Source organism: Rhipicephalus microplus, chromosome X, assembly GCF_043290135.1.
Source record: "Rhipicephalus microplus isolate Deutch F79 chromosome X, USDA_Rmic, whole genome shotgun sequence".
In the NCBI taxonomy this organism is placed as follows: Eukaryota; Metazoa; Arthropoda; class Arachnida; order Ixodida; family Ixodidae; genus Rhipicephalus; species Rhipicephalus microplus.
The window spans coordinates 328,438,451-328,465,750 of NC_134710.1; the positions used below are offsets into that span (position 1 = coordinate 328,438,451).

The 27,300-nt window shown below is 43.5% G+C and overlaps 2 protein-coding genes across 5 annotated transcripts in view; one reads left to right on the forward strand and one right to left on the reverse strand.

Moving 5' to 3' along the window:
- Positions 1-361: 361 nt before the first annotated feature.
- Positions 362-24,736, reverse strand: LOC119161268 (dnaJ homolog subfamily C member 12). Its single transcript, XM_037413657.2, has 5 exons — positions 24,502-24,736; positions 22,971-23,049; positions 20,679-20,809; positions 15,796-15,871; positions 362-552 (listed from the first exon to the last, which is right to left on the reverse strand). Exons 1-5 carry the CDS (start codon positions 24,589-24,591, stop codon positions 461-463), a joined length of 468 nt encoding a protein of 155 aa, XP_037269554.1. The 5' UTR covers positions 24,592-24,736; the 3' UTR covers positions 362-460.
- Positions 24,311-27,300, forward strand: part of LOC119161267 (aldo-keto reductase 1B) — a 50,479-nt gene continuing 47,489 nt past the window's right edge. For 3 of the 4 annotated variants that reach the window (XM_075879623.1, XM_037413654.2, XM_037413656.2), the window contains exons 1-2: positions 24,846-24,984; positions 25,154-25,291. In XM_075879623.1, the coding sequence (XP_075735738.1) occupies positions 25,217-25,291 (75 nt within the window). In that variant the 5' untranslated portion in view covers positions 24,846-24,984; positions 25,154-25,216. Of the gene's footprint in view, positions 24,447-24,845; positions 24,985-25,153; positions 25,292-27,300 lie in introns of those variants that run through there. The other variant, XM_037413655.2, reaches the window with a different exon arrangement.

Genomic DNA, 27,300 nt, shown 5'->3' on the forward strand with positions numbered 1-27,300 from the left:
GGACCATTGGGAGGCAATCTCTCATTGCAGACAAACTCCAAGTTTGATTGTAAAGCGTTGTTTGCATGAGGTCACCACAACCAGCAAAGCTAATGGAAAGGGTGATCCAGCTTCTGGTAAAACTTGATGGAGCCAAAACGAAACTGCAAAACTCGTGAGAAGCGGCACAGCAAGGTACAGTGTACCCAGTCTTGGTTGTTATTAAGTCAACCACATCTACACTAGCTGTGAAATCTGCTACAAAAGTAATTCTCAGGAAAGATGAACTGTGAATCAATGTCATTGAAACATGTGCATAAAGTGTGAGCGTTATCCGTACTATATGTTAAGGAAAGTGAATTGAGGCTTGCAGCTTATATCATTCAGTTGCAACATTTACTTTTTAATGAGACATATTTACATTCACAGCACATAATGCGGCCTTCACTGCATCAAAGCAATAACATTTGTTCAAAAGAAGTCAGATCTCGTAGTTTCTGAATTTTCTCAGTAATTCATCAGCAGGTTCCTTGCGCCTCCAATTTGACAAAACATCACGTGATTCATCCACACCTGCAATGCAAAAATAAGCGTAAATTGCACAGGCATCTCTAAAAGAAGACTTTGTTACTCAGATATGTCTTCTTTCTGTTCTCTCCCTCTTGTTCATCAATTATTGCTCTATTTAGGTCTGCAATATATAACAAATCCTGTACCAGTAGTTTTACACAGAGCCTGTAGCGTGCTTCAATACAGAGAAATAAAAGAACAAGTACTGAACACGTGTGGGCAAAAAATACCTCTATAGGTATGCAGAAGTGCATATTTAATTTCACATGCAGGCTCACTTGACATATAACCTGATAACCAAAGTACTGCAATAAAATACTGTGACGTTACAATAAATACAAAAGATTTGCTAAATTATTACAGTACTGACAACTGTCATGAAAGCAATTTATGACTTGGAGCAATTTTCAGAGCAGGAAATTGGCATTTTAGCACATATAAAGCAGAAATGATTTTGCTTAATTAATGGCAGTTCTGGAACAGGAATAATAGTAATTTAGAATTGTTTTGGAGCATAAAAAATGCAGCAGCTACCAATAATTCTGGGAGTCAATGTCATGCAAAGTAGAAGGCATGCAGAAGCCTCTCACAGTTCAACCAACTTATTTGCACATATTGAATAGTTATGAGCATATCGTGGGCAAACCCATAGCAAGGATTTTTTAGGGGAGGAGGGGGGGACTTGTTGAAGGCTTTGACCATTCAAAAAAAGCACCCTATTTAAGGAAACTACCTATTTGAAGAAGCAACAACATGAAAAGGGGGGTGTGGTGTTTTGGTTTCATGCAAAGCTACTTTCGGTTTCATGTAAAGTATTTCCGCCCTTAGGGGACGCTACCCTGTGTATACATGCGGGGCATTGTATATAATAAAGGACTTCCTGCTTGGCTACCAGGTCTGCGTACTTCTTGCCGGCTGGTGCTTCAGCGCCATGCCGTGTTCTCTGTGCGGCGCGTCCGTCGCACAATACTACATTTTGGCAACGAGCATCTTCAATCCATGAGCATCAGGCGATAAGATGAGCATCCTGCCTTCTTCTTCATGCTGTCGACTCAGCAACCATGCTAGCTGTACCACCGGTACTGTATTTTCTGCTTGAATCCTACTTTTCTACACTTCTGTGCCAGTTCGTTCACAAAGCCTACCGACGAGCGCGTTTCTCCTGAACTGCCTTCTCGATGCTCTCTTCGGCAAACACGAACGCGGCTATCTTTCCGCCTCTATTTCTCCAGTGCCCCAGTGTACCGCCTATTCCATGGAGGCAGTTGCGTTCTGTGTTACAGGTCTACATCGACGCCACTGCCAGGGACGCCACGCCAGAGCACAAAGAGGCACTGCTCCTGAACGCCCTAGGCGTCGAGGGACACAATACCAACCTGCCTGACGCCGAAGATGAGCAGCAGCCGGGAGCCAACCGACCAACTCAGGAGACGACGGCGATTGTGTACGACGCAGCCCTTGCGCCGCCTAATGAAATCTTTCAACCTCAACCAGATGGGGTGTGTTGGTGCCCTTCAAATCCTTGTGTCAGGGACCACACCAGTCGGCAGTGGAATTCACTCAGGAAGTATGCTGACTAGCCAAGCTTTGTGAATTTGGCGCGGCGGGCGGTATCCTCGCTTTCGACCAGATCGTCTCTGGCATCGCGTTGCCACACCTACAAAGAATTTTTTTGAAGATGGGCAAAGACTTCTCCGTACAGAAGGCGCTCGATGTAGCGAGGGAGGAGGAGCACGTCAACCACGCGTTGCTACAGTTATCAGGAGCACAAGTCGACGCTGTGTCGTTGCGTCCGATGCAAGATGGCGGCTCAGCTCGCCGAACTATTCAAAATGCCAGGCCAAATGGTGGCCGTCCTCGCCAAGCTTCACCGCAAAATGGCGCTGGTGGGACTTTTCGTGCGTGCACCTCCTCGTCCTCTGCAGCTGCGGACACCTCCTCTCCAGCTTCGCCGCTGGCTCGCACGGGTGCCTGTTACCGCTGCGGCTTGACGCGGCATTGTGCCAACTCCGCCCCTTGCCCTGCCAGGAGCCAAACGTGTTCATGGTGCGGACGTCGTAGACACTTCGCACGCACAGGTCTTTCGCACTACTACGGAGTCAACCGGTCATCAAGGCACATCGACAGTGGCCAATACAGTTACTGTCCTGCAAGTGGACGAAACGGTCACCACTATTAGACTTCCTCATCTTCCTGCACGAATCAATGAATCCACTTTCAACATGCTCATCGACACTGGGGCAGCTGTGTCATTACTCAACGTCCAAGATTATTAGAGGAACTTTTCGCATATCAAGTTGATACCTTCGCAACTCGTTCTACAGAACTACTCAGAGCAAGCCATAAATCATCATAATCATCATCATCATCAGCCTGACTACGTCCACTGCAGGCCAAAGGCCTCTCCCATGTTCCGCCAGTTAACCCGGTCCTGTGCTTGCTGCTGCCAATTTATACCCGCAAACTTCTTAATCTCATCTGCCCACCTTACCTTCTGTCTCCCGCTAACCCGCTTGCCTTCTCTTGGAATCCAGTTAGTTACCCTTAACGACCAGCGGTTATCCTGTCTACGCGCTACATGCCTGGCCCATGTCCATTTCTTCTTCTTGATTTCAGCTATGATATCGTTAACTCCCATTTGTTCCCTAATCCACTCTGCTCTCTTCTTGTCTCTTAAGGTTACACCTTCCATTTTTCTTTCCATTGCTCGCTGCGTCGTCCTCAATTTAAGTTGAACCCTCTTTGTAAGTCACCAGGTTTCTGCTCCGTAGCTAAGTACCGGCAAGATACAGCTGTTATATACCTTCCTCTTGAGGGATAGTGGCAATCAACCTGTGATAATTTGAGAGTGCTTGCCAAATGTGCTCCACCCCATTCTTATTCTTCTAGTTAATTCAATCTCGTGGTTCGGCTCCGCGGTTATTACCTGCCCTAAGTAGACATAGTCTTTTACAACTTGAAGTGCACTATTACCTATCTCGAAGCGCTGCTCTTTTCCGAGGTTATTGTACATAACTTTTGTTTTCTGCAGATTCATTTTAAGACCCACCTTTCTGCTCTCCTTGTCTAACTCCGTAATCATGAGTTGCAATTCGTCCCCTGAGTTACTCAGCAATGCAATGTCATCGGCGAAGCGCAGGTTACTAAGGTACTCTCCATTAACTCTTATCCCTAACTGTTCCCATTCTAGTCTTCTGAAAACCTCCTGTAAGCACGCGGTAAATAGCATTGGGGAGATTGTGCCCCCTGCCTTACACCCTTCTTGATTAGTATTCTGTTGCTTTCTTTATGAAGCACTATGGTAGCAGTTGATCCCCTGTAGATTTCTTCCAGGATGTTTATATATACTTCATCGACGCCCTGATTCCGCAGTGTCTCTATGACGGCTAATATTTCTACTGAATCAAACGCCTTCTCGCAATCTATGAAGGCTATGTATAGTGGTTGGTTATATTGTGAGCATTTATCTATTACCTGATTGATAGTATGAATGTGGTCGATTGTTGAGTAGCCTGTTGGAAATCCTGCTTGTTCCTTTAGTTGATTGAATTCTAATGTTTTCTTTACTCTGTTAGCAATTACCTTTGTAAACAGCTTGTATACTACAGAGAGCAAGCTAATCGGCCTGTAATTCTTCAAGTCCTTTTCATCTCCTTTGTTATGTATTAAGATGATGTTAGCGTTCTTCCAAGACTCTGGTACCCTTTCTGTCAGGAGACACCTCGTAAACAGGGTGGCTAGTTTTTCTAACACAACTAGCCATAAATAATCAAACAACCAGCCATAAATAATCATGGCTATTTCAAGGCAACAGTCTCGTACAATGGCAACTGTGCCACGATTCCCTTTTACGTCACGGAAAAAGGCACCTCACTACTGGGATTAGACGCCATCCGAGCTCTGAAGATAACTGTCAGAGGTGAGACTCTCACGTGTTCTCTCATGACTCCTCGGGGGTTCCGGCGAATGCGACACCGGAGTATCACCGCCTGTTTTCGTCGGACATCGGCACCGTCTGGAATTACATTCACCGCGTCAAGCGTCGACATGGTGCGCAGCGAGCGGCGGCCCAACTGCATTGTCTTCCCTTCTTCCTGAGGCAACAAGTTGCCGATGAGCTGCAACGACTTCAGTCGACTGGCATCATTGAGAGGGTGGATGCTTTGGACAGGGTGTCTCCCAAGGTCGTCGTCCGCAAGAAGGACAATTTCATCTGACAGTGCGTAGATCTCCGTGAACCGAACAAGGCCACTGTGATGAATGGGTTCCCTCTACCTCACATCGAGGAACTCTTACAACAGTTAACAGGTGCTAAAATTTTTCTAAACTTGATCTTGCATTGACATATTACCAGGTTGTGCTAGCGAAGGAGACTCATGATCTTACTACTTTTGTAGCACATCAAGGGCTTTACAGATTACGCAGAGTGTGCTTTGGGCTGGCATCTGTGCCAGCTATTTTCCAAAAAATGATGAGCAATGTACTGAAGGGGTGCCCAGGTGTTGTCTGTTACTTAGACGACATTTTAGTCTGAGGCCGTAATCGGGAAGAGCATGATGTGCACTTGAAAAGTGTCTTGTCTCAAATAGATTCCTGTGGCATGAAGCTTAATGACAAGTGTGTATTTGCTGCTACTGAAACTGCATTCTTAGGTCATAACATCAGTGCTCGTGGGTTGCTGCCGGTTGAGTCTAAGGTCGCTGCCATTCTTGATGTTCCTGTTGCTACTGATGTTAAAACACTTCAATCCTTCTTGGGGTTAGTTGGATATTATGCAAAGTTCTTACCGCATTAGGCTGATGTTGTTGAGCCTCTGCACCGGCAAGGTCAGAGTTTTAAATGGTCCGCTGAGGCCAATGCTAGTTTCAACCAGGTTAAAGAACTACTTGCTGACTGCCCGGTCATGAATATTTTTGATAACAATCTTCCAGTGTTGGTGACCACCGATGCATCCAATGTCCGCATCGGAGCAGTGCTTCAACAACAGAGAGGAGATCAGCTGCTAATTGTTGCTTTTGCATCTAGAACATTGTCCCCGGCAGAATGCCAGTATTCAGCAGGGGAACGCGAAGCTCTTGCTTGTTTGTTCGCAGTAGAAAAATGGCATGTGTATTTTTGGGGTCGGCATTTTACACTACGGACTGACCACCAGGCTTTAACTACTTTGCTGTCAGCTGGCGCAGTAAGTCGACGCCCCTTGCGAATTTCTTGATGGTGTACCCGGCTGTTATATTGCCGCGTTTCACACGACAAACTTGATATAACGGGCTCGTTGAGTCGACTAGCCAAGCAGCAGCTTAGATAGATCGTCTTTGTCCTCTTTCACTCATCGATCTCACCCAAGCAGACCATGTGGCAATAGTCCCCCCCTTTGAAAGCATCGACTCAATGCTTGTAAAGAAAGAAAAGAAATGAAGGCATACGCAGGCACATATAGAGAACCAGAAGAGGGAGAGTGCCTGTAGTCGCAGTGAAAATAAGGAAGTTTTGCCAACACTTGCGCCAAGCGCAAAAAGACAAGGCATAAAAACACAGGAGAACACAAACAGCAGCAGCAATGCAATGTCACGGCCTGTCGTAACACGTGAAACCATAAGGGCTACTGTGTGAAGTAGGGCTTCAGCCGAACGACATGCACGGTTTTGGGCCGAAACTGTCGACGAGAAGACGCTGCGCCGTCTGGAAATACCTCGTAGGTAAGATCTGTGACACGTCTGAGAACCTTATACGGCCAAAAATAACGGCTTAGGAGTTTTTCCAATAAGCCTGGTCACCGGACAGGGATCCACACCCACACTCGGTTTCCAGGGTGGTAGGCGACATTTCGATGGCGGAGGTTGTAACGCCGTGTGTCTGCATCTTGTTGGTGACTGGTGTTTATGCGAGCTAGCTGACGAGCTTCTTCGGCGTATTGAGTGTATTGCTCAGCGTCTGGAGCAAGTTCATTGCTTTGGTCGCATGGAAGCACAGTGTCGAGCATGGTTCGCACGTTGCGTCCGTAAACAAGTCGGAAAGGTGGAAATCGCATTGTTTCTTGCATTGCCGTATTGTACGCAAACCTGATGTATGAAAGAATCTCGTCCCAGGTTTTGTGTTGTACGTCCACGTACATTGACAGCATGTCTGCTATGGTCTTGGTAAGCCTCTCAGTCAGTCCATCAGTCCATTGGATTGCGGGTGATAAGCCGTCGTTTTTCGATGACTTGTGCAGCTCAATTTAAAAATGTCCTCCATCATTCGTGCTGTAAACGATGTCCCTCTGTCCGTAATCACGCATGACAGGGCACCATGCCATAGGACGATTTTGTGCATGAAGAACTGCGCGACTTCAGAGGTCGTGCCACGGGGTAACGCTTTTATTTCAGCAAAACGAGTAAGATAATCTGTGCCAACTATAATCCATTTGTTCCCAGGGGACGACAAAGGGAAGGGTCTGAGAAGGTCCATTCCCACAAGGTAAAACAGGGTCCGTGGTGGTGCAATCGGCTGGAGCAGGCCCGCGGGTCTCACAGGCGGAGTCTTGCGGCGCTGGCACTCACGGCAGCCTTTGACATAGCAATTTACACTAGTTGATAGTCACGGCCAGTAATACCGTTGGTGTACTCTGGCAAGAGTTCACGAATAGCCTAAATGCCCTGACGTGGGCTCGTCGTGGCACGCAAGGAGGATCTCATCATGCATGTCAGTAGGAACGACGAGTAGGAAGGCTTTGTTGCTACCACGGGCATTTTTCTTGTAAAGAATGCCTCTTCTTAGACAGAAAGAGGACAGCTCGCGAGCAATGTGCTGAGGGACCTGAGAGTTCCGGCCTTTTAGGGAATCAATAGCTGGGCGTAATTCTTCGTCTGCCCACTGTTTTGACATGAATTCGGAATCGCTAACTGCTCCGAGAAAGCCATCTTCATCCTCGGAGCCCCTGACAGTGTGTCCCACAGGCGCTCAAGATAGCGCATCGGCATCTTAGTGTTTGCACCCTGACCTGTACACAATCATAATGTCAAACTGCTGCAAACATAAACTCCACCAATCGAGACGGCCGGATGGATCTCTGAGATTGGCCAGCCAGCAGAGCGAGTGGTGGTCAGTCACCACTTTGAAGGGACGATCGTAGAGGTAAGGCCAAAATTTGGTCGCCGCCCACACGACTGTAAGGCATTCTTTTTCTGGTGTAGAATAGCTGGTCTCAGCTCGAGAAAGAGTACGACTGATGTAAGCTATTACATGCTCAACAGTTGTGTCGTTGTACAAGGACAGCGCCAAGTCCGACATTGCTGGCATGTGTATGAATTTCTATAGCAGCGTCCTCATCGAAATGGGCAAGAACAGGGGTTGTTTGCATTCTATTTCGTAGCTCTGTAAACGCTGTATCTTGTTCTGCGCTCCAAGTAAAGGGCACTTCATCTCGGGCGAGTCCTGTGAGAGATTCAGCTATGTTCGAGAAGTTGGCGATAAATCGGTGATAATATGCGCACAAGCCGAGAAAACAGCGTACTGCTCTTTTATCTGATGGAACAGGAAAGGTGGCGATGGCAGCAGTTTTGTCTGGATCAGGTCGCACTCCATTCGCACTAATGACATGTCCCAGAAATTTCAGCTCTTCATAGCCGAAATGGCATTTTTGAGGTTTCAGCGTAAGTTCAGTTGTGCGAATGGCTTCCAGAACCTTTCTCAGACGCTTCAGATGTTCTTCGAAGCTCTCGGAAAAGATGACCACATCATCGAGGTAGACAAGGCAGATTTGCCACTTCAAATCAGCGAGAACAGTGTCCATCATCCTCTGAAAAGTGGCTGGGGCAGAACAGAGGCCGAAGGGAAAAACTCGGAATTCGTAAAGTCCGTCTGGAGTCACAAACGCGTTCTTTTCTCGGTCTCGTTCATCCATTCGATTTGCCAATAGCCACTCTTTAGATCGATGGACGAAAAATACTTCGTGCGTTGTAACCTGTCGAGAGAGTCATCGACCCATGGAAGCGGGTAGACGTCTTTTTTTGTGACGCTATTTAGCTTCCTGTAGTCAATACAGAATCGCAGCGTTCCGTCTTTTTTCTTCACTACAACAACTGGCGAAGACCAAGGGCTGCTGGATGGTTGAATAATCCCGTCATCGAGCATCTGTTATACTTGTGTCTGAATCGCCTCGCGTTCATTGGCAGAAACGCGATAAGCCTGCTGCCGGATGGGGCGGACGTCATCATCGGTAATAATTCGATGCTTCGTTAGGTGTGTTTGATGGACTGGAAGAAGAGGCGAAGCAAGATTGAAACTACCTTAAAAGGTCATGAAGTGCAGCCCTTTTCTCGTCTGACAGCGTCTAATTAATGTTGATGAGGTCTAGAAAGTCCTCATCCTCATGCGTTTCCTCGGACGCGAAGCACTCCGTGACATCGGCAACAGGGTCTCCATAGGCTACGGTGGTTCCGCAGAAAAGATGCCGGTGCTCGTAGTTGAAGTTTGTAACTAGTATCTGTGACTGTCCGTCACGGACACGTACAACACTTCGGGCGGCGCATACACCTTGGAGCAGCAGAAGTGATAGGTTGCTTTCAGCCACCACGTCACCGTCTCTGAGGTCTTCACAAGTGACTTCGATGGGAACAGTCGCTCGAGGTGGCAGCGTCACACTGTCGTCAGTAACACGCAGCACAGGTCTACGGCAGTTATCAGCATCTTGATCTGTTGCGCCTTGAGTCGAGAAGGTCACGATATGCTCACGGAGATTTATGATGGCACCGTATTCCCGAAGAAAGTCCATACCGATAATCAGCTGATGTAAACAGTCGTGAAGAACGAGGCAGCTGAGTACAAACGTTGATGCTCGAATTTTCACTCTTGCCATACAGCGACCCAGCGGTGTTACGTGTCCTCCAGCTGTTCGAATTCGCGTTCCATTCCACGGCGTAATCACTTTCCTGAGATATTTTGCTAGCCTCCCGCTGATAATCGAATAGTCTGCACCAGTGTCTACCAAGGCATTGACCAGGAAACCGTCAATCAGCACAGGTATGTTGAATGACACGCAATCACTCTGTTCAGATGTGGATGTTGGCATTTCTTCGATACTGCGATCAATCTCTGATGAAATGCCTTCGGCGTTGCGTGCAAGTGTCGATGCAAGGTCTTCCACACTTTGAGTCCCAGCGACCTTGCCCCCGAAGGCCGCTGCCTTCAGTTTTCCTGACGAGGGCTTGGGGGGCGTTCCCGTGCCGTCACCTTGAAATGTGGCCCAGTGGTTGCAGGTCTCCTTGGAGATGGTGACCGCGTCGTGTAAAGGTTGCACGCTGTTGCGCGAGATACTCTTCGATATCCCTTGGCCTTTGACCAATTTGTGGATGAGGAGAATTGCCAGAAAATTCGCGCAGTCCAAGTTGCTGGCATGGGCATTCGCGGTAAATGTGACCAGCCTCAACGCAATGATAGCAGAGGGGTCGTCTGTCTGGCGTACGCCAGAGATCAGACTTGCGCGTCGGTGCACGTAGACCATCGATGTCCAAACCAGCATGCACTGACTGAATCGCGACTGACGGCATCATTGTCTGGATCCGGACGTATGGCACTGTCTGAATCGGGACGTGCAGCACTGGGTGGATCGGGACGTGTGGCATTGTATGGGTCGGGACTCCTTGACCAGAAAGAGGCGTGGCAGATCGCAAGGCTTCCGCGTACGTATGACAGCGACTGTCAAAAGACACAGGAGCCATTTCCGGATTAACCGACATCGGCGGAAAACGATGGGCATGCAGCACCTGCTGGACCTCGTCACGGATGACACTGGTGATAGAGCCGACATCGATTTGCCTTGTCCCATATATCTTTTCCTTTTCTTCGCGAACGACAGAGCGGATGACCTCGTGAATCCATTCGGGGCTCTTACTTTCAGGGGTGGCAAAAATTTCAAGAGTTGAGGCAGCATTCACTAGACGGTCAAACAAGGCAGACCGTTGGTGCAGTACTTTCTCCATTGTTGCCGCTTCAGTAAGGAACTCAGCAACAATCTTGGGTGGACTACGCACCAAACCAGCAAAAAGTTATTCCTTTACACCACGCATGAGGTGGCGCAACTTTTTTTCTTCTGCCATAGCAGGATCCGCTCGCTTGAAAAGCCATGTCATGTCCTCGACGTACATCAAGACGGTCTCGTTTGGCATCTGGATGCGTGATTGTAGGTGCACGCTCCGCCCAATCGCAGCGGTCGGGACTCCTTCAGGTCTCCGGAAGGCGACGCTGGAACTCGCGCAAAGATGTCAGAACATCATCCCTGTTCAAAAAGCACGTCTTGGCACCTTCCTTTAGGCAAGTGTACACATTCCGGAGCTATACGGCATCACCCCAGTAATTGATCGCTGCAACACGTTCGAACTCACTCAGCCAGTCGTCAACATCTTCATGCTGCTCTCCGTGAAAGGGGCTAGGCATGAGCGGTTTCTGGACGGTACAGTAGATTGGCGTGGAAGGTGTCGGAGCTTGCACGGGATCTTGTGTCGAAGTCATAGTCGCTGTGTCAGTAGTTGGTGTTTCAGGCGGTAGGCCTCGTTGGCGGCTTACCCTGTGATCAGGAGTGTCCACGGGTGCAGGGCTTGTGCTCCGGCTGCGGGGCGGGGTCTTGGGCATCGGGTAGATCGTGAGACGTTGTACCCAGCACTTCCACCAGTCTTGTCACGTTTTGCACGACAAACTTGATATAATGGGCTCGTTGAGTCGACCAGCCAATCAGCAGCTTAGATAGATCGTCTTTGTCCTCTTTCACTCACCGATCTCACCCAAGCAGACCATGTGACAATATTATAACTTTTCTGTAAAATATTGCAAAGGTGCTGATATTGTCGTAGCGGACGCATTATCTCGGCTGCTAGTCTGGCTTTTGCCAGCACAGGCGCCAGAAGAAGAGATAATATCTTTGGTTGCTGCATGCTTATGTGAAGACCAGCTACAGGCAGCCACTGCTAATGATGGTACCTTCCAGCAGCTTATTTAATACATTGCTGAGGGTTGGCCTCCAAAGGAACATATGACTTCATTGCTTGTACCTTACTTTGCAGTGAAAGACAAACAGTCTTATGCCGATGGGCTCATTTTCCGCGGAGAACATGTTACAGTTAGAGAAACTTGCAGGAGGCAATTAATCCAGGCATAATCCGTACAAAACAGCTACTTCGTGACAGGTATTGATGGCAGTGCCTTGACAAACAAGTGGAAAGTGCGATTCAGAACTGTTACATCTGTCAGGCTGCCGACAAATCGGCGAAACCTGTCTTTGCACCCCTACAACCAGTTTCTTTTCCTGAGAAGCCATGGCAGAAGTTAGGCATGGACATTGTTGGTCCTCTTTTATATGTTCCCTAAGATTGTCGCTTTGCAGTCACTTTAACTGACTATTACTCCAAATGGCCTGAGGTTTGTTTCATTCGAGACTTTATGTCTGATGCAGTCATAACCATCTTGACGTCCGTCTTTTGCTGTGAAGGGTTTCCAACATGCTTAGCAACAGAAAACGGTCCCCAGTTTAAGTCTCATCAGTTCGAAATTTTTCTTTCCAAACGAAGTATTCGACACCTCTGTTCTTCCAACTACTGTCTTCTAGCGAATGGGCAGGTTGAGTAGTTCAACAGGGTCCTGAAAGAGTACATTCAACTAGCCTAACTAGAACAACGTCCTTTAAAGAAGGCAATCACAGAGTATTTGGGCACTTACAGTTTTTCTGCCGATGCAACTACGGGATCGTCTCCCGCGATGTTGCTTCATAAGCATCAACCTTGCACAGCGGTTGACATAACTGACCTGCCGTTGCTGTCTACTTTTCAGTCATTTTCGGACAATACCATAAGGGCGCGAGTTCTTCATAGGCAGAAGTACATGAAGAATTATGTGGATCAGAAGCAAGGAGCCAAACCTTCAGTCACTCAGGTTGGCCAAAGAGTCAAAGTATGTGTTCCAGGGAAAAAACACAAGTATAGAGGTCCGTTTACTGTTATGTCTGCAGTGGGGTCCCAAGCATTTAAGCTCAGTGATGGATCAGTTTGGAATGCTTCTAAACTTGTAATCGTCCATTCCGAACGGGAACCACCTTCACACTTGCACTCTTCAATACCTTTGCAGAACCAGTCGCAATACTCTGCCTCGGTTCCACAATTAGTTTCTATCCTTATTCCTGCAGCATCACCATCTTTCCCAGGAAAAAATGGTATTCAGGCACCGGTTGCAAGAAGTCCGGCTGTGGTGCCCAGCCACCAGGAAGTTTTACCGTGCACCGCCATGCTTCAGAGTCCTCGGACTCTTCCGTCTCAATACTTGACTGACGAGCCCAGTTCCCATGCTAGTATCCTTCCTAACACTAATAGACGTGCTTTCGAACCTTCAGGTTCCCATGTTTCGCGTCAGGGTTTTCCGCCCCCAGCTGCAACTGAGAAATGCTTAAGCGAGTCGTCGGACTCCAGTTATTCCTGTACGATCTCAGCTGTGCCTTAGCAGCGGGTAAGCGAGCCAGTAGGCTCCTCACAAACCGAACTTGCTGTTCCGCAAGGAAGCACTTCAGAGCGCAATGAGCTTCGGCGTTCTAAGCGTTCACGTAAGAAACCATTCAGGTTTAAGGACTTGGTGTCCTAAATTCTTCTTTATTACTCGCATGTTGGAATCTGTACCATACGTGTGCATTGTTGTGTGTATGCTGTACATTTATTTATTGTATAAGGGTATAAGGGATACACTGGCATGCTGTGATGTTTTGTTGTATGTTGTTCATATAAGTGCTTTCAGCCATGGTGCCCTGTGTACATAGCAATGTTTTTTTCTTCTCATGCCACTTCTCTCTTCTTCAATTGGTTACTTTGCGACAAAATGAGGGATGGGGGATGTTAAGGTTGTAAATACAGTAGTATAAGGTTGTACAAGTTCTATGTGTCATACCACTCCTCTAAAATTGTATAAGATTATATAAGTTACTTATGTGCCATTAATAATTCTAATAATAATTTAAAATAATGATAACAATCTTCATTAATCATTATATAAGGATCTTAGAGCCACATACCCCTTTTATTCTAAGGGGGATGATGTGATGTTTCGGTTTCCGTTTCATGTAGCATTTTCGCCCTTAGGGGGCACTACCCTCTGTATATATGCATGGCATTGTATATAATAAAGGAGTTCCTGCTTGGCTACCGGCTGCTGCGTATTTGTTGTCGGCCGGCGCTTCAGCGCCATGCCCTGTGTTCTCTGTGAGGCGCGTCCGCCGCACAATACTACAGCGGGGGGACCTTCCCCAACCCCTTCAGCTACGGCATTGATGATGAGCTTACCAGACACGTAGACTACACTAACGCCCAAAGGTTATCCTATGGTACGACATGATGTTGGTACTTGTATCAGAGCACAGGTGTCAGTTTTATCAAAATGAGCTGCACGCTACGGTTTGATGATGAGCGATGAGAAACAGTTTTCATTATAGATATTCGTCTGAGTTATGCAATGATTGACCATAGCTTCACGAGACATAGGAGTTCACATAAAATTTTTGTGGTGCTGTTACAACAGCTGATAGTGAACACTAGTTCATGTTGGTGTGATACGATGCCGTCTTTTTTGTAAGCTCTTTCAAGCACTCTGTAGTAGAATATGTGACTGCCACACAGAATGCCTGAGTTGAATTCCTGCTCTAACCACGGTTTTCAGTCTTTCTGTCTCTTTGATTTTTTGAGCGGGAGGCGTTCCGCAGTGATTACAAAAAGCTCTTAGGGTTCACTTTCTGCGTGAAAGGCCAGAATTGTGAACTCTGGCGCAGTTGATGCAACTAAAACTGGATTTAACACAGCAAGGTGCAGAGTGGCTGAATTGCAACAAAAAATTGTGCAAATGGCACAGTTGGACCACCCTTGACTGAGAGGTACACATTACCAAGATTTTGTGGTCTAAACACATGGCAAACTGATCGAAACATAGTTGCTGTAAGTTTAGCAGTTTACCTTCATTAACCTTTTATTGTCGGGTGTCGGAAAATGCGACACACCGAAAAATGCCAACCATGCAAGCCCCGAAATTCGTGCTGCCTCATTTGCGGTAAACATGTTTTTCAGCATGACACATCTAGCACCATCTTGTGTAAGGTATTCTAAGCTAACACCAAATGTTTTGTAGCTGATGGCAGAGTGCACAAAGCACATGCAGCAGCTCTCACTTCTTCATTCTTTTTTGCCTGAGTGATCAAAGTTAAATCTTCTATAAAATTGTTTTGGTGTGCACACATCAAAGAGGTTGCAAAAGACACGTTATGTTTTTCTGTAGTATGTTTTTTCTTGCACGATCCTCGATTTCGAGGTATGTTGCGAATTCGTCACATCCGGCATTTGGCAGTAAGTGGTGACGGCTGGTATGAAGAGTTCGTATTTTATTTATTGATAGATGATGGATGTCCACTCATTTTATGGAAAAATAGAGCTTTGCACGCGCTTGTCACCTCAAGATAAAGGTTACATAGCTGTCTTAGTGACAGTGAAGACGATGATATCGATTGTGATGCTCATACACAAGCATGAGTGCCTTCATCAAGTAGTGAGGATGAAAATGCAGTACATGAACCAAGTGCGTGTCTAAAACATACAAGGCAATGAAAAAGAAAGCCTGTCAAGAGCAGCAGAAAATTTCACATTTAAAAGCTGCTCTTTCTTAGTATGACACTGTCCGAGGTTCCATTGATGCATTGCCAATTTGATGCGTTGCCTTCATGGGTTACACTGTTGAACAGAGTGATATTTTTGCGACACAAAAAAAAATCCTAACTAAGGACTGGCTCGACCTCGTAATGAGCTAGATCAATTTCACGGCACCGTCCTATTTATGTCATTTCTGACTCCCAAAAAATCTGCTATAATAGCAGGCATAGCCTAGGGTTCCCACACAGTCGCCGACACGATATCACATGGTCACTGAGGAAACAATCTAGCCAAACTTGCATTTAAGCAAGTAAGTACAATCCATCACCTCATGACACATGCAAGAATTGTCTTTTCAAGGTTTGACTTTGAACGTTCTCTGTATTGAGACACATAATGGCTTAAGTGCCTGCTACTGTGAATTTGCAACATACCTAAAAGTATGCATTAAAATTGCATTTCGTACAATTTAACTGCAGAGTTAAGTAAAAGCTGATATTTAATGCTCAAAAACGAAAAGTGAAGTTTATCTTGGTCAGTTTCATAATTCAGGCATTCAAGGGTTTATGCCATTTAATGCAAAACAGTAAGGAATGTTGCCTACGTGTTTGCATCAGTGCCTGATGAGAGTGGTCCATCAGCATTGGCTCCTTTGTCTTTTTGGTGACCCAGTGTAGAGACTGAGAAGACAATGCAAGAAGAATAGTTGTAAAGGGTGTCGAATCATAACATGAAGCACTATTGCAACCACACAAAGAATGAAGTTCAGAAAATATGTTCAACTGCATTTTCGCTTTTTATAATTTGTTTTAAACAATTAACTACATCTAGACTATTGAGCAATTTTTTTATTATTTAATGGTATTAAACACACTTAAATAAGTGACAATACTACAACACATTTATAATTGTAAAAGTGACTAATGTGGTTCAGCCTGATTGGTAATAGTTTGCATGGTATGCTGCATTGACAGCTTTTACAGGTTTCAACTTAGGCTAATTAAAGGCACACAAAGCAATCAATAGAAACCTTTACAGCACAAGTGCAGTAGAGTAGGGTAAACTGTTAGCAAGCCATGTAGTTATGCATTTCAGCTCATTTATACGGTCAGTCATGCAAAGACTTCATATCGTGGTTTTGGGACGTTAAACCCCACATATCAATAAGTCATGCGAAGACTTCAACAGATTTAGTCATGCTCCCACAACTTTTATCCAATCTCGCAGAGTCCCTTGCGGCACAAATTATGATTGACTATCTGTCAATGGGTGAAATTTGCATAGATTGATGTCAACGTCCTGAAAGCTAAGTTTAAAACAGAAGTGTTAGAATAAGTTATAGTGTATTTAATAGCAACAATTATACAGTCATTGTACAATCAGTCATGCTATATTTCTTTAAAAACTGAATATAACAACCCACTCAAATTACATGTAATAGTTATCTGTTGGCAATGAGCATTATTAAAAAGGTAAAAAATATTTTGAAATTTATGCCAAAATGCCCCACAGTCAACGTTCTGTTAAACACAGTACTGCTTTCACTAAAGCAATTTTTTGTAGCAAAATACTGTATTTTAACTCGAAGTGATAAAAAACTTTAGGCAACAAGAACGCTTAATTTACCATAAGCTCGGTTCTTTCAGTCCCATCCTTGCCAATAGTGCACAGAAATGGCAAAAGTAAGTCGCACCTCCAAATGAGCACACCGTGTTGCAATTGCATAAAAAGGAAACAAGGAAGCCATACTGGTAGCGTGCGCAAACAATTCTTTCAATTCTAGTTATGTACTTTCTCACACGTTCCGGCCAATCTTACACTGCTTTACTTTGTCCTTCATTATGTGTGCCTTTTATAAAATGAACCAGCACTGACTAACTTAGCTTCCTGATATTCTGTAGCCTCTCCTGAACACACCTTTTGTGCGGTGTACACGTATCTTGAAGGATTACGGCCACTAGCGTGGGTCCGGTCTTAGCGAGGTGCAGAGCAAGCGTTAACCATCGCCGTGGCGAGAACACTGTACTGCTCAAGGTCGCAACACTTTATTACCTGCGGCAGCACCAAAAACGCAGTACAGAGCCTGTTGCAAAGGTGTGGCGGGAAAGCAAATGGGCTTATCCATGCCACGGGCGAGAAGTACTATACAGGGGGGCCGCGAGCACGTCTCCATGGTAAAAGTGATTCACAGAGGCACCAGGACAAAGGCCCGGATGCTCGAGCAAAGGCAAAGGTGCTCGTGTTGGTTTCGGAGAGATACGGGTCAACGGAGTTTGACCACTCACTAGGACACCGCACCGCTGTTCGGCCTAGAGTTCGAAAGGGGCGACAAAAGGTAAGCGTTTGCCGCAGGCGCGAGGCGCCATTAGCGAAGTTCGAACGAGCCTCAAACAAAGTGGGCTAGCCTTGATTCCCACATTTGTAACAGTAAGCCTTCCAAATTATTATTGAGAAAGAAGGAACACATGTAGTGCACACACTGAAGTTAGAGATTGGTACCCAGATAAAATAGACAAGCCAGAGAATCTAGTGGTGCTTTTAAAGCCAAATGAAATCATGGTTATGAGCTGTCATTAATAAGCATTTAAACAAAGTTAATTACTGTGATTATTATTCCTATTTCAAGTATTCTATCAGTTCACTTCACTTGTTTGCTTGCCACAACCAATAGAGCTTCCTACAAAATTACATGAAAATTACACTGAAACCATTTAGCTACCATGAAAATGAGAATTAAAATATCGGTTTGAGTAATGTTCCTGCCTGTGCTTTCAACAATGCTTGTGACATTATTTATTGCACATAATTTTTGTAGATTTACAAGCATAAATTTTTTTTAAACTAAGTACTGCATACAATTAACCACTGTACATATGCACTAAATGATTGTGAAACCATTTAGCTACCATGAAAATGAGAATTAAAATATCGGTTTGAGTAATGTTCCTACCTGCGCTTTCAACAGTGCTTGTGACATTATTTATTGCACAGAATTTTTCTAGATTTACAAGCACAAATTTTTTAAAAACTAAGTACTGCATACAATTAACCACTGTACATATGCATTAAATGATTGTGCCTTGTTTTGTTGAATATTATGCACTATGTTGGAAATGATCATTGCGCTGCAGAATTGCAAAGCCATTTGAAGCCAGGAGAAAAAGTTGTCATATCTGTGTAATGTCCATTAGTGCTAAGGCAACTGAACCTCCGTACTTGCAGGTCACATCAACACGAGAGTTCTCTCCAGTAATTTTTTGTGGGAAACACTATGCTACAAACAGTAGGCTACAATAAATAGGTAATCATGATAGGCAAGCTCTTCAACATGTATACATTATAATAGCTTGCTACTGTACACAGTATTTCATATGATAAACTGGTGAAATGGTAAGTAGTACTATCAGTTGAGAGCAATTATTCCACTGTGCATGCCAACATTTTCCAGCTGAATAAGTGCAGTTCACCCAATTCTTTTTACATCTGTATTTGAATTACATTAAAACTCATCGAAGTCAGAACGAGCACAGCGTCAAGAAACGCAGGAAGACGACATGCAACAATAACACATAAAATAATCACTGTCAACTGTACATGTAACACCAAGGACAGATCACCAACATCGCCAAAGCTTTACAAAAAGAAGTACTGTAAATGTAATGGATCACTCTTAGAACAACAATGCGGATTCGTGTTATGAAAGAACTGTGATATTTTTGGCACTGACCGATTTAGTTTCGCACCTCTCTCACTTAACATTATAGAGCCTGTATACTACAAAGTAAGTAAGCAACCCAATAATTTTGAATACCTTTAAATATTACAAATGCAATTTCAAATATTGAATAATTTTAAAAGAGCCAATTCGTTCATTACTTTTTGTCTTTTCGGACGGGCGGGGCAATCGCCTGCAAATTATGCAAGGCTAGATCTGCCGACTACCTACAACATCCTAATCCTAGTCCTAAAGTCTTTTGAATTTATCTTACAGATTTAGGACAGAGTAGCTACTGAATACAATTAACAATGTGGCAATTAAGCATCTCAGTAAAAAAAAGCACCACGTAAACTTACAAATTGTTAGTTCAGCAGCACAATGACTTCATTTTATTTTGTTTGTTAGTTCAAAGAGTTTGTCCTGTGGCATATGTGGGTACTTAATAAAACGTATGAAGGCCCTTCTTGTGTAAGAGCTCGTTGAGAGGCTGTGAATAATCATTTATGAAAGTTCAGCATTTTTAAATGTGCAATACAAAAAGGCTGCAAAATGAACATGTAAACAGTGCTGATTATTTTTCTACGGTTTCACATCAAAAATGCACAACAGAACAGAACATAAGCAATTTTGTAATTTGTTAATTGCAGCTACGTACTTGCCTTCTATTCTCACAATAAAACTATTCGTCAGTATAAAATTTACAAGTTACAATTACAATTGTGCATGCAGGGTGTTGCAGCCGTCCTACAACCAAAATTAAAATACACACACACAAATTATACTATGCCATTAAGATCAAGTGCATTTTATTGAGAATACTGTTGAGAAACCATCACGTTTATTTAGGTACTTTCACATGTAGTAAAAGCATTTGCATTTTTTTTGTACCATCTGTGCATAGTATGTCGCGGTATTGTAATAAACCATAAGAGATATAAAAAAATTGTAAATGAGGCATTTACAGAAACAGAGAAGTACTACACATTACATTTCTTGCTTTTACAAGCAAATGAAGAAATATTCTGCAACATAAAAAGAACATGCTGCCATGCACCTCTGCACATGGGAGAGCACTGCCAAGAAACAGTCTCAGTGATAAATCAAGATAATAGTCTATGATTGAGCTGAAAAGCAGGTTTTTAGGTAGCCTTAAATGGCAAGCCTCAGATGAACACCTTGCTTTCCCACTCGTTTCATGATTTTCCTGCTTTGTGAAAAAAGTAAATACCATGAGCATGTGCACTTTGCTGGCCATGACCCGTTCAAGATTCCTTCTCTATAATAACCTAACTTGCCTTTTTACAGATACAAAAATGTTTAATTTACCTTATTTATCTAATTAATCTGACAATGAGGCCCAGAATATTACTGAAAGTTTCTGAACAAGGTTCTTAACTATGCACAGATGGTACTTATTGTGTTGAACGATACTTTTTTTTTTGCTCTTGTTCTTTTTCTTTACATATTTTTTACTTGGTGCATAATAGCTGAGCAGACACCGTCTATATGTCAAAATATTTAAGACACTGAAGATGAGGGCCACGCACTGGCTGTAGATTTCATTTTCTCAGAACACTTCTAACAATTAGGCAGACGAGTATTTCTTTCCCATGCAATATCGCAGAAGTTAAAGCAGTAATAAGCACATCCTGTACAAGTCAACAATGCAGTCAAAGAAATAGACTAATTCATAAGTATTCCACATCCAATTAAAAAAATTCAATCATAGCAATAAACAATTAGTCATCACAATACAGACAAGAACGTACCGTCACATTAAGGTTGACGTACTGCTGAAACGACATGCCGAGGCCTGACTTTTTCCACTTGTCATATTTTTTACGCTTTTCAGGGTTCAACAGGACATCACGTGCTTCCTGAATGCTCTGGAATTGCCTAGCTGATTGCAAAGAGAAAGAGGTATGTTTTTATTAAAGCATCAGCTATACAAATTTTTGAACCTTAATTTTAAAAATACTATTAGGAGTAAACATTCACATTTAGTGAACTAAAAATCTCATATGCACTACGTTCTTATGAAAGACGATACTTTTTTTTTTTTTTTTTCAGGAAACAATTTAGCAAAGGAATTTTGGCCTGGAGTTCCAGTTTTAAAAACCTTTGCAAACTGCATTTTGGCAGTATGTGTACAATAAAAGATCCATGTGAAAGCAGCAAGCAAAATGTTTCACAACTGCATTCGCCAACATATGGCACCTCGTCAGTAAATCAACTCAACAGATTCCATTTATGCCGGTGGATACAATAATGATGCTAGTCTAAGGCTATAGTCTAGCCAAGACTATCTCATACTAAGGCTAGACTAAAATACTAATGGCTACACCACTGTTCAGTCAGTTTTCAAAGCCAATAAGCTATTAGAAACTAAAAAGTCTACAGCGCTTCAAGCGTTTAAGGTTTCCAACAAGAGTATGCGCTAAATTGTACGCCATGCTCATGAACACATAGCGTAGCTTTCTTTACAAAAAACAGCATGAGCACTTGGCTTTTTGAGTGTTGACTTATATAAACTAGAGCTCAAGGCTTGCAAGCATGATTAAACATACTTGGCTTTCTCTCTACATAAAAGTACCAGAAGCTAAGGCACAACAACCATTTTCTACTCAGCATATAGCTTCAATCTTTTAAAGGGACCTATAATGTAACCTTGCAAAAGCTCAATGAGCCCTCTGAATACCAAGTACATAAATCTCAACATAGCAGTTGGCGACAGAGCTCACAAAGATGACCCCACCCACATTATCACCATAATCACATCCTCATAAACAATCAATGAGAAATAATTCTAAATGAGCATTAGAAATATATTGTTCTATCTCAGATTCCATATTAATCTAGAATGCTTTAAAATAACTCCTTGGTCATTCAAGCCTTTTAGGTGCATTATATATCGCCTATGAAGTAAGGCAAATGGGACAGCTCATATGCATATACCACATGCTATTGTGCACAAAAACCTTCATACACGGGCCCTTCTGTTCTTTACTTATCAAAATACAATCCCTTCCCTCATCATAGAATTGAATAACATGCACAAAATTAGACAAGAGAAAAAAATGTGCCAACGTCTACTTGGTGTATACTTTACTGCTGAAGTGCAATTTAATAAAGTAACAAGGCGGAAGGCTATGCAAGTAGAGAGGACACCCTCATTACTGCCCGAAATACATTCCCCTGCTCTTCAAAATTTCTTTCTTTATGAAATATAATTTATGCAGATCGCTGACACTCCTCCTTCTTGTGCTTGTCAAAACAGCCAACAGTACTAGCATGCAGTCATAATGGAGCCTTTATTTATAAGGTACTCACACTAGCTGTGAAGCAGAACTGCATGAAAAGCACTGAGGCTACAACCCTGAATAGTGTGGTAGAATTATTTTTGTCCAATGCTATTATTTTCCTGTATCAGTCACAATTGGCCAAGCCTAATGATAACGTAAGTGGACCACTGCTCAAGCCACAAATCGCATGAAGAAAGAAAAAGAATAGAATCATATTACATCACCCTGGTCCTCCTTTGCCATTCTGCATGCACTTTGCAACTCAAACATAATTACTACATAACACATGCTTCTCACAATGTACTGTCATGCAAAATAAATGGATACAAATTTCAACCAGTCCAGTCACTTTCAAAATGTATATTCACAGATTGTAGGGTTTGGTTTCAAGACTAGCCTGGTAATTCAATCAGAGCTGCCCCAGTGCATGTATAATATATCAAGTTTACCTGATAGGTAATTAAATGAAAATGTAAGAAAGCACACCATGCAACACACCTTGTTTTTGTGGTGCTATATAGATTGCAACAAAAACACCATCTGTAGACAAGGCCATAACTAAGTGGGAGATGAGGGGATTCAGACAGCCCCAAAGTTTATTCATGCTTTAACTTTTCAAGTGACACTAAATTACTTACATACCTTCAAATCAACCACCAGTGGCCAAAGTTAGCACTTCTACACATAAACATCTCCCAGAGAAAAATTCCTGGGTGGATTAATCACATATTCCATGCGCTCAGGATATTGAAAGGGTACCTGCTTTTGGGTCACCTGGGTTCTTGTCTGGATGGAATTTAAGAGCTTTTACTTTATACTCGCAGAGGAGTTGTTCATCCTACAATGAGGCCAAAGTAAAAAATTAGATCTCTTATGAATTCTTGTAAGCATACACAATTTTTTGCAAGTAATTCAATTGTTTCATGCAATATATGCTGTTATATAATTACTCATCTCTTTATGAATACAATCTTGAACTTATGGCAGCTATGGAGCTTAATTAAATTTACAAATCACACCTAAGTGCTGATTATTGTGATATGAGAAAGGCCTTAATTTAGTGCTAGGAAATTCAAGTGTATGTTTAATGCGTTCATGAGATTGTAAAAGTAGACGTGGGTGATGCATTCACATGCTACCAAATGCTGCCTTTTATGCATAGCTTTTTTCCTGATCACCCCCCCCCCCCCCCAAGCTCAACATACCAATATATTCAGTTTCCGCATGTTCAATACGTGAAATTATTATGCTCACTAGTCCAAAAAATGGCAGGAAGGGGCAGATTTAAGCTTGCGATGAAAAAATCCGTAAAAATAGGTTATGTGTTCGAGCCCATGTTTGGACAGGTGGACTTGTCTTTTTTTCGTTCTAGCCTTAAAAATGACAATTAAGTCCATTTGTCGAAACGTCGGCTGGAGCACACAATTTACCCCTGTTTACGGATTCTTTCATTGTATGATAATGTAGAATCTGGCTAATAGCATAGAGTTTCTTACAATATTTGCTGGCGAAAGACCTTTCTCATATCAGAATCAGCTGCACTTGGTTATGATTGGTAAATTTAATTAAGCACCGCAGCTGCCCCACATATGCGCATCGGCAAATAAATATGTCCGAAAAATAGCTATATATTAAATAACGCCAGCTCGTAGAATTTGTCTTTTGTGCAGCTCGAGCTCGCCTTTGCTACCGTCTTACGCATTTATTTTCGTTGTTCTAGGAACATAAACGTGATGTGCGAAATGTACCAACTTACGTATTTCTGAAAAACAAAGCGATCGAATTAAGCGAAAATAAAGTTGGTGGCATCCTGAGAGATCGAGGATGCAAAAAAAGAGGGACGAGCATCAGCGTTGTACAAGAAATATCAGCAAAATTACGTAATTCATGCGATACTTTTCGGATATTCATTTGTCCACCATGCAGCAGTTCTAACTGTGTTCAAGAGTCGGCTGTATTATTTTATACGCATCCAGAATCGGTAAATAAAATTAATATTATTGCATTACAAGTTCGAGTGAACGCTCATGCGACAGCCTCCTTTAAACGCAAGCAGCAGTTCGAGCACATATTCGAGCTAGATAAAGCGAAAGGAGAGAGGCTAAACAAGTTTCCGTAATCAGCCACTTGTTGATCACTGGACGACCTCGCGTGCGAGCCTTATCAATTGCAAGCTTTCCACGAACTTGCTCTAGATTCACCTCACAAGTAGAGTGAACTCTAAGCCCGATAAAGGTGCGTAGTATTCAAACACAGCATAATGATTGAATTGTTCAGTAAATATACGTACCGACGAGAGTTCGTCACAACCAAGTATCTCGTAGTAGTCTGGCTGCGTGTTACAAGGGCCCTTCATAACATTTTCCAGAAAGGATTCCATTAGCACCAAATAGATTTACTTTCGCTGATCCGGGTCAGATATGCTCAGCACTCGGGTAACTTTACACTATTCGCAGATCAATAATATGGTTTCGCATCGCGGTCAGTCGCGGTCACCGCGGTCTGCCCATGTTATGTCTAGGGAACTAGGGATACAGACTGTGCTAGGTACAGCGCATGATAAGAGCTATTTCTCTAGCTTATCTGTTTTTAAAAGTTAATTGGGCGGAAACCGGCAACAGCGGGAGCGGCAGAAAGGGTAAAGAAAGCTCTCAAGACTCAAAAGCCACGCCGGGAAACGACAGACAGCTAGTGTTGACCTGCCGCCAGATTCCGAAGTGTTGGCGGACGCCTCTTCGGTCTGCATTGCGTTTCACAGCGGTAGTGCACGTCGGTTCGTTTCTATCATTTATTCTCCGTTTACGTCTCGTAGATCACTCGGCCTGTGGCCCTACGTAGTCAATGTGTTTCGGCATGCACCTTGCACTGTTCACCAAAGTTTACGACTGCATATTTTGTGTACTTCCACCTGTCAACAAACACGTTGAACCGTTTTTCTACAGGTTACGTCCTTTGGCGCCGGAAAAGTCAACTGACAAACACAACTTTGCAGTCTCTGCGGCGACATGGCGAGCAAGGTACCTCTCGTGACTCTTTCATCAGGGTACAAGATTCCCGCGATTGGCCTTGGAACTTGGAAGGTAACATACATGTCCGGAAAAAGCGGCGCGCTTTTCAAATTAAACGTGTGTTGGGCAAAATGAGCAGCTTTCATTTTCTCCCCCGATTATTTAGCTTTCGTCCAAATAACTAAATGCCCTTTTAAAAAGATGCTTATGAGAGATGAACGGGTAGAAATTAATGGTAAAGCCATTGTGATCCAGTAAAAAGTGGAAACAAAGTATATTTACAACTAATACAAATTTCAAAGTAGAAAAAACTTAATGCCTAATTCTTGAGTTTCTCTAAATTAAATAAGGTTAGTTCGATTACAAGTTGGTGCAAGATTGCATCTTGTCCGACTGGAGCATGCAATATATGAGAAAAAATATTCTGCACGCAGCACTGTCTCCCAGTGTTCTCGGACCGGAAAAAAGCTTTAGGATACCACGGGGAGATATAGATTTCGCGAGACATTGCTAACCCTAAGCGTTTGTGCATGCAGCTCATATTGACCTTGTGATGTTCATGCATATGTTAAGACTTGGATGCTTTTGCATTTGAATCATGTTGGTGCAGCAATTTCAAACAGATTATTTGAGAAATAAGATATCAAATTCCTTACAAATGTAATGAGTGAAGCAAGATAGTTGGCACAAATTTTATGTTATGCATTTATGGAGACCTTGCGACTGTGTGCCACTCATAATTCAAAGAGTGGACGGTCACATACAAGGATCGAGCATCTGTTCATATATGCTGTGTTGCTACTAGGGCAAGGCGAGGTGGTACAAATGCCTAGGGCGCCACTCGCGAGGGGTGCCAAGCCGAACCCTGCCCAATATGGGCTCGAGGGCTTCCTGAGGACCCAAACGGGGGCATTAGTGCCCCGCGTCCCGTGGAAAGGTCACCCATGCAGGTTCAAAACCAGTAAGAGCACGTGGCCACACTGTTTCAACAACACCCCCTTCCTTGCTTTCTTCTCCCCTGGTACCACCCAGGAGGCTAGAGACTCCTTTTACCTGCTAGATATTGCTCCTTTCCTTTAACAAACACAACACAATCTTCTGTGAGCCTAGGACTTCTGGGAACCTGTGGCTCACATAAACAAGGAGCCCGTGGCCCCTTGCTCATAATCAAGCCCATGAAAAACAATGAGATAAATAGGTCTATGTAAGCCTGTTTCCGCATAATCAGTATTTTAATCATGAATGTGCGTATCCAGGGCCCTGTACAAAAGCTTTCTTCTCGTTCTGTGTTCACTTTGTGATCTGGCTTGTCTTCGTATGTGTGCAGATGTATATACAAGTACAAAGGTAATAATATCAGCGCAGTGGGAGGTAGAACTGCCCAAACCTCCTTCTAGCTTGGCCACTGAACTTATCGTTTGAAATGTTAGTTTTCTTCTGGTTTGGCCCAAACCACCTTGGTCCTTCAACCCTAGTAAAATTTGAAAGGAAAAGTGCTGCCCAGCCCATGGTGTTATTGCTGGAGAGTTGGAATCGAGAAGTTCTTTACCATCTCATCAGACACGTCAGTATCCAAGCTTACAGCGACTTTTATAGGCATATGTCAAGATCTAAGGAAAAAAAAAAGTATGTATAGGCTTTTCTACAATGTTTCATTCTTACCTTTTTCAAATCAGGAACTTGTTCACATACTGCTTTTTCCTATCAAATTGCATCACATCTCCTCATTTTTCTCTGTTTATGGGTAATTTCCCCATGGCACTTTCCTCGATCAGCATGCATTGGAGGGGGTTGACTATGACGAATGAATTCCCCAAGTAATTTTTTAGAAGACTTCAACGTATTCATGTCTTCACGTGGAGAGGGAGGTGTCGCATGTGAACTCACTATCACTCACCAAATTAACATTTGTGTTCCCTAGTGTGCAGACAGTCACCTTCTCGGAAGTGCTTGCAGCAAACACACGCGTAGGACTTTGGTTAATTGACCCTTCTAAGCTAGCTTTATCAGCCATGTGTCTAATGTTCGTTATTTTTTAAGTAAAAGTGTAAATGTGGAAATACATTCTGCTCTTTTATATG

Bases quoted from the DNA above. Each gene is read 5' to 3' on its own strand.
- LOC119161268 (XM_037413657.2), bottom strand. From the start codon at position 24,591: ATGGAATCCTTTCTGGAAAATGTTATGAAGGGCCCTTGTAACACGCAG. The intron at 20,810-22,970 runs GTACCCTTTCAA...CTTTGCAATCAG, and splicing joins CCCAGGTGACCCAAAAGCAG to CTAGGCAATTCCAGAGCATT. The intron at 553-15,795 runs GTAGGCAACATT...TTTGCATTGCAG, and splicing joins TCAGGCACTGATGCAAACAC to GTGTGGATGAATCACGTGAT.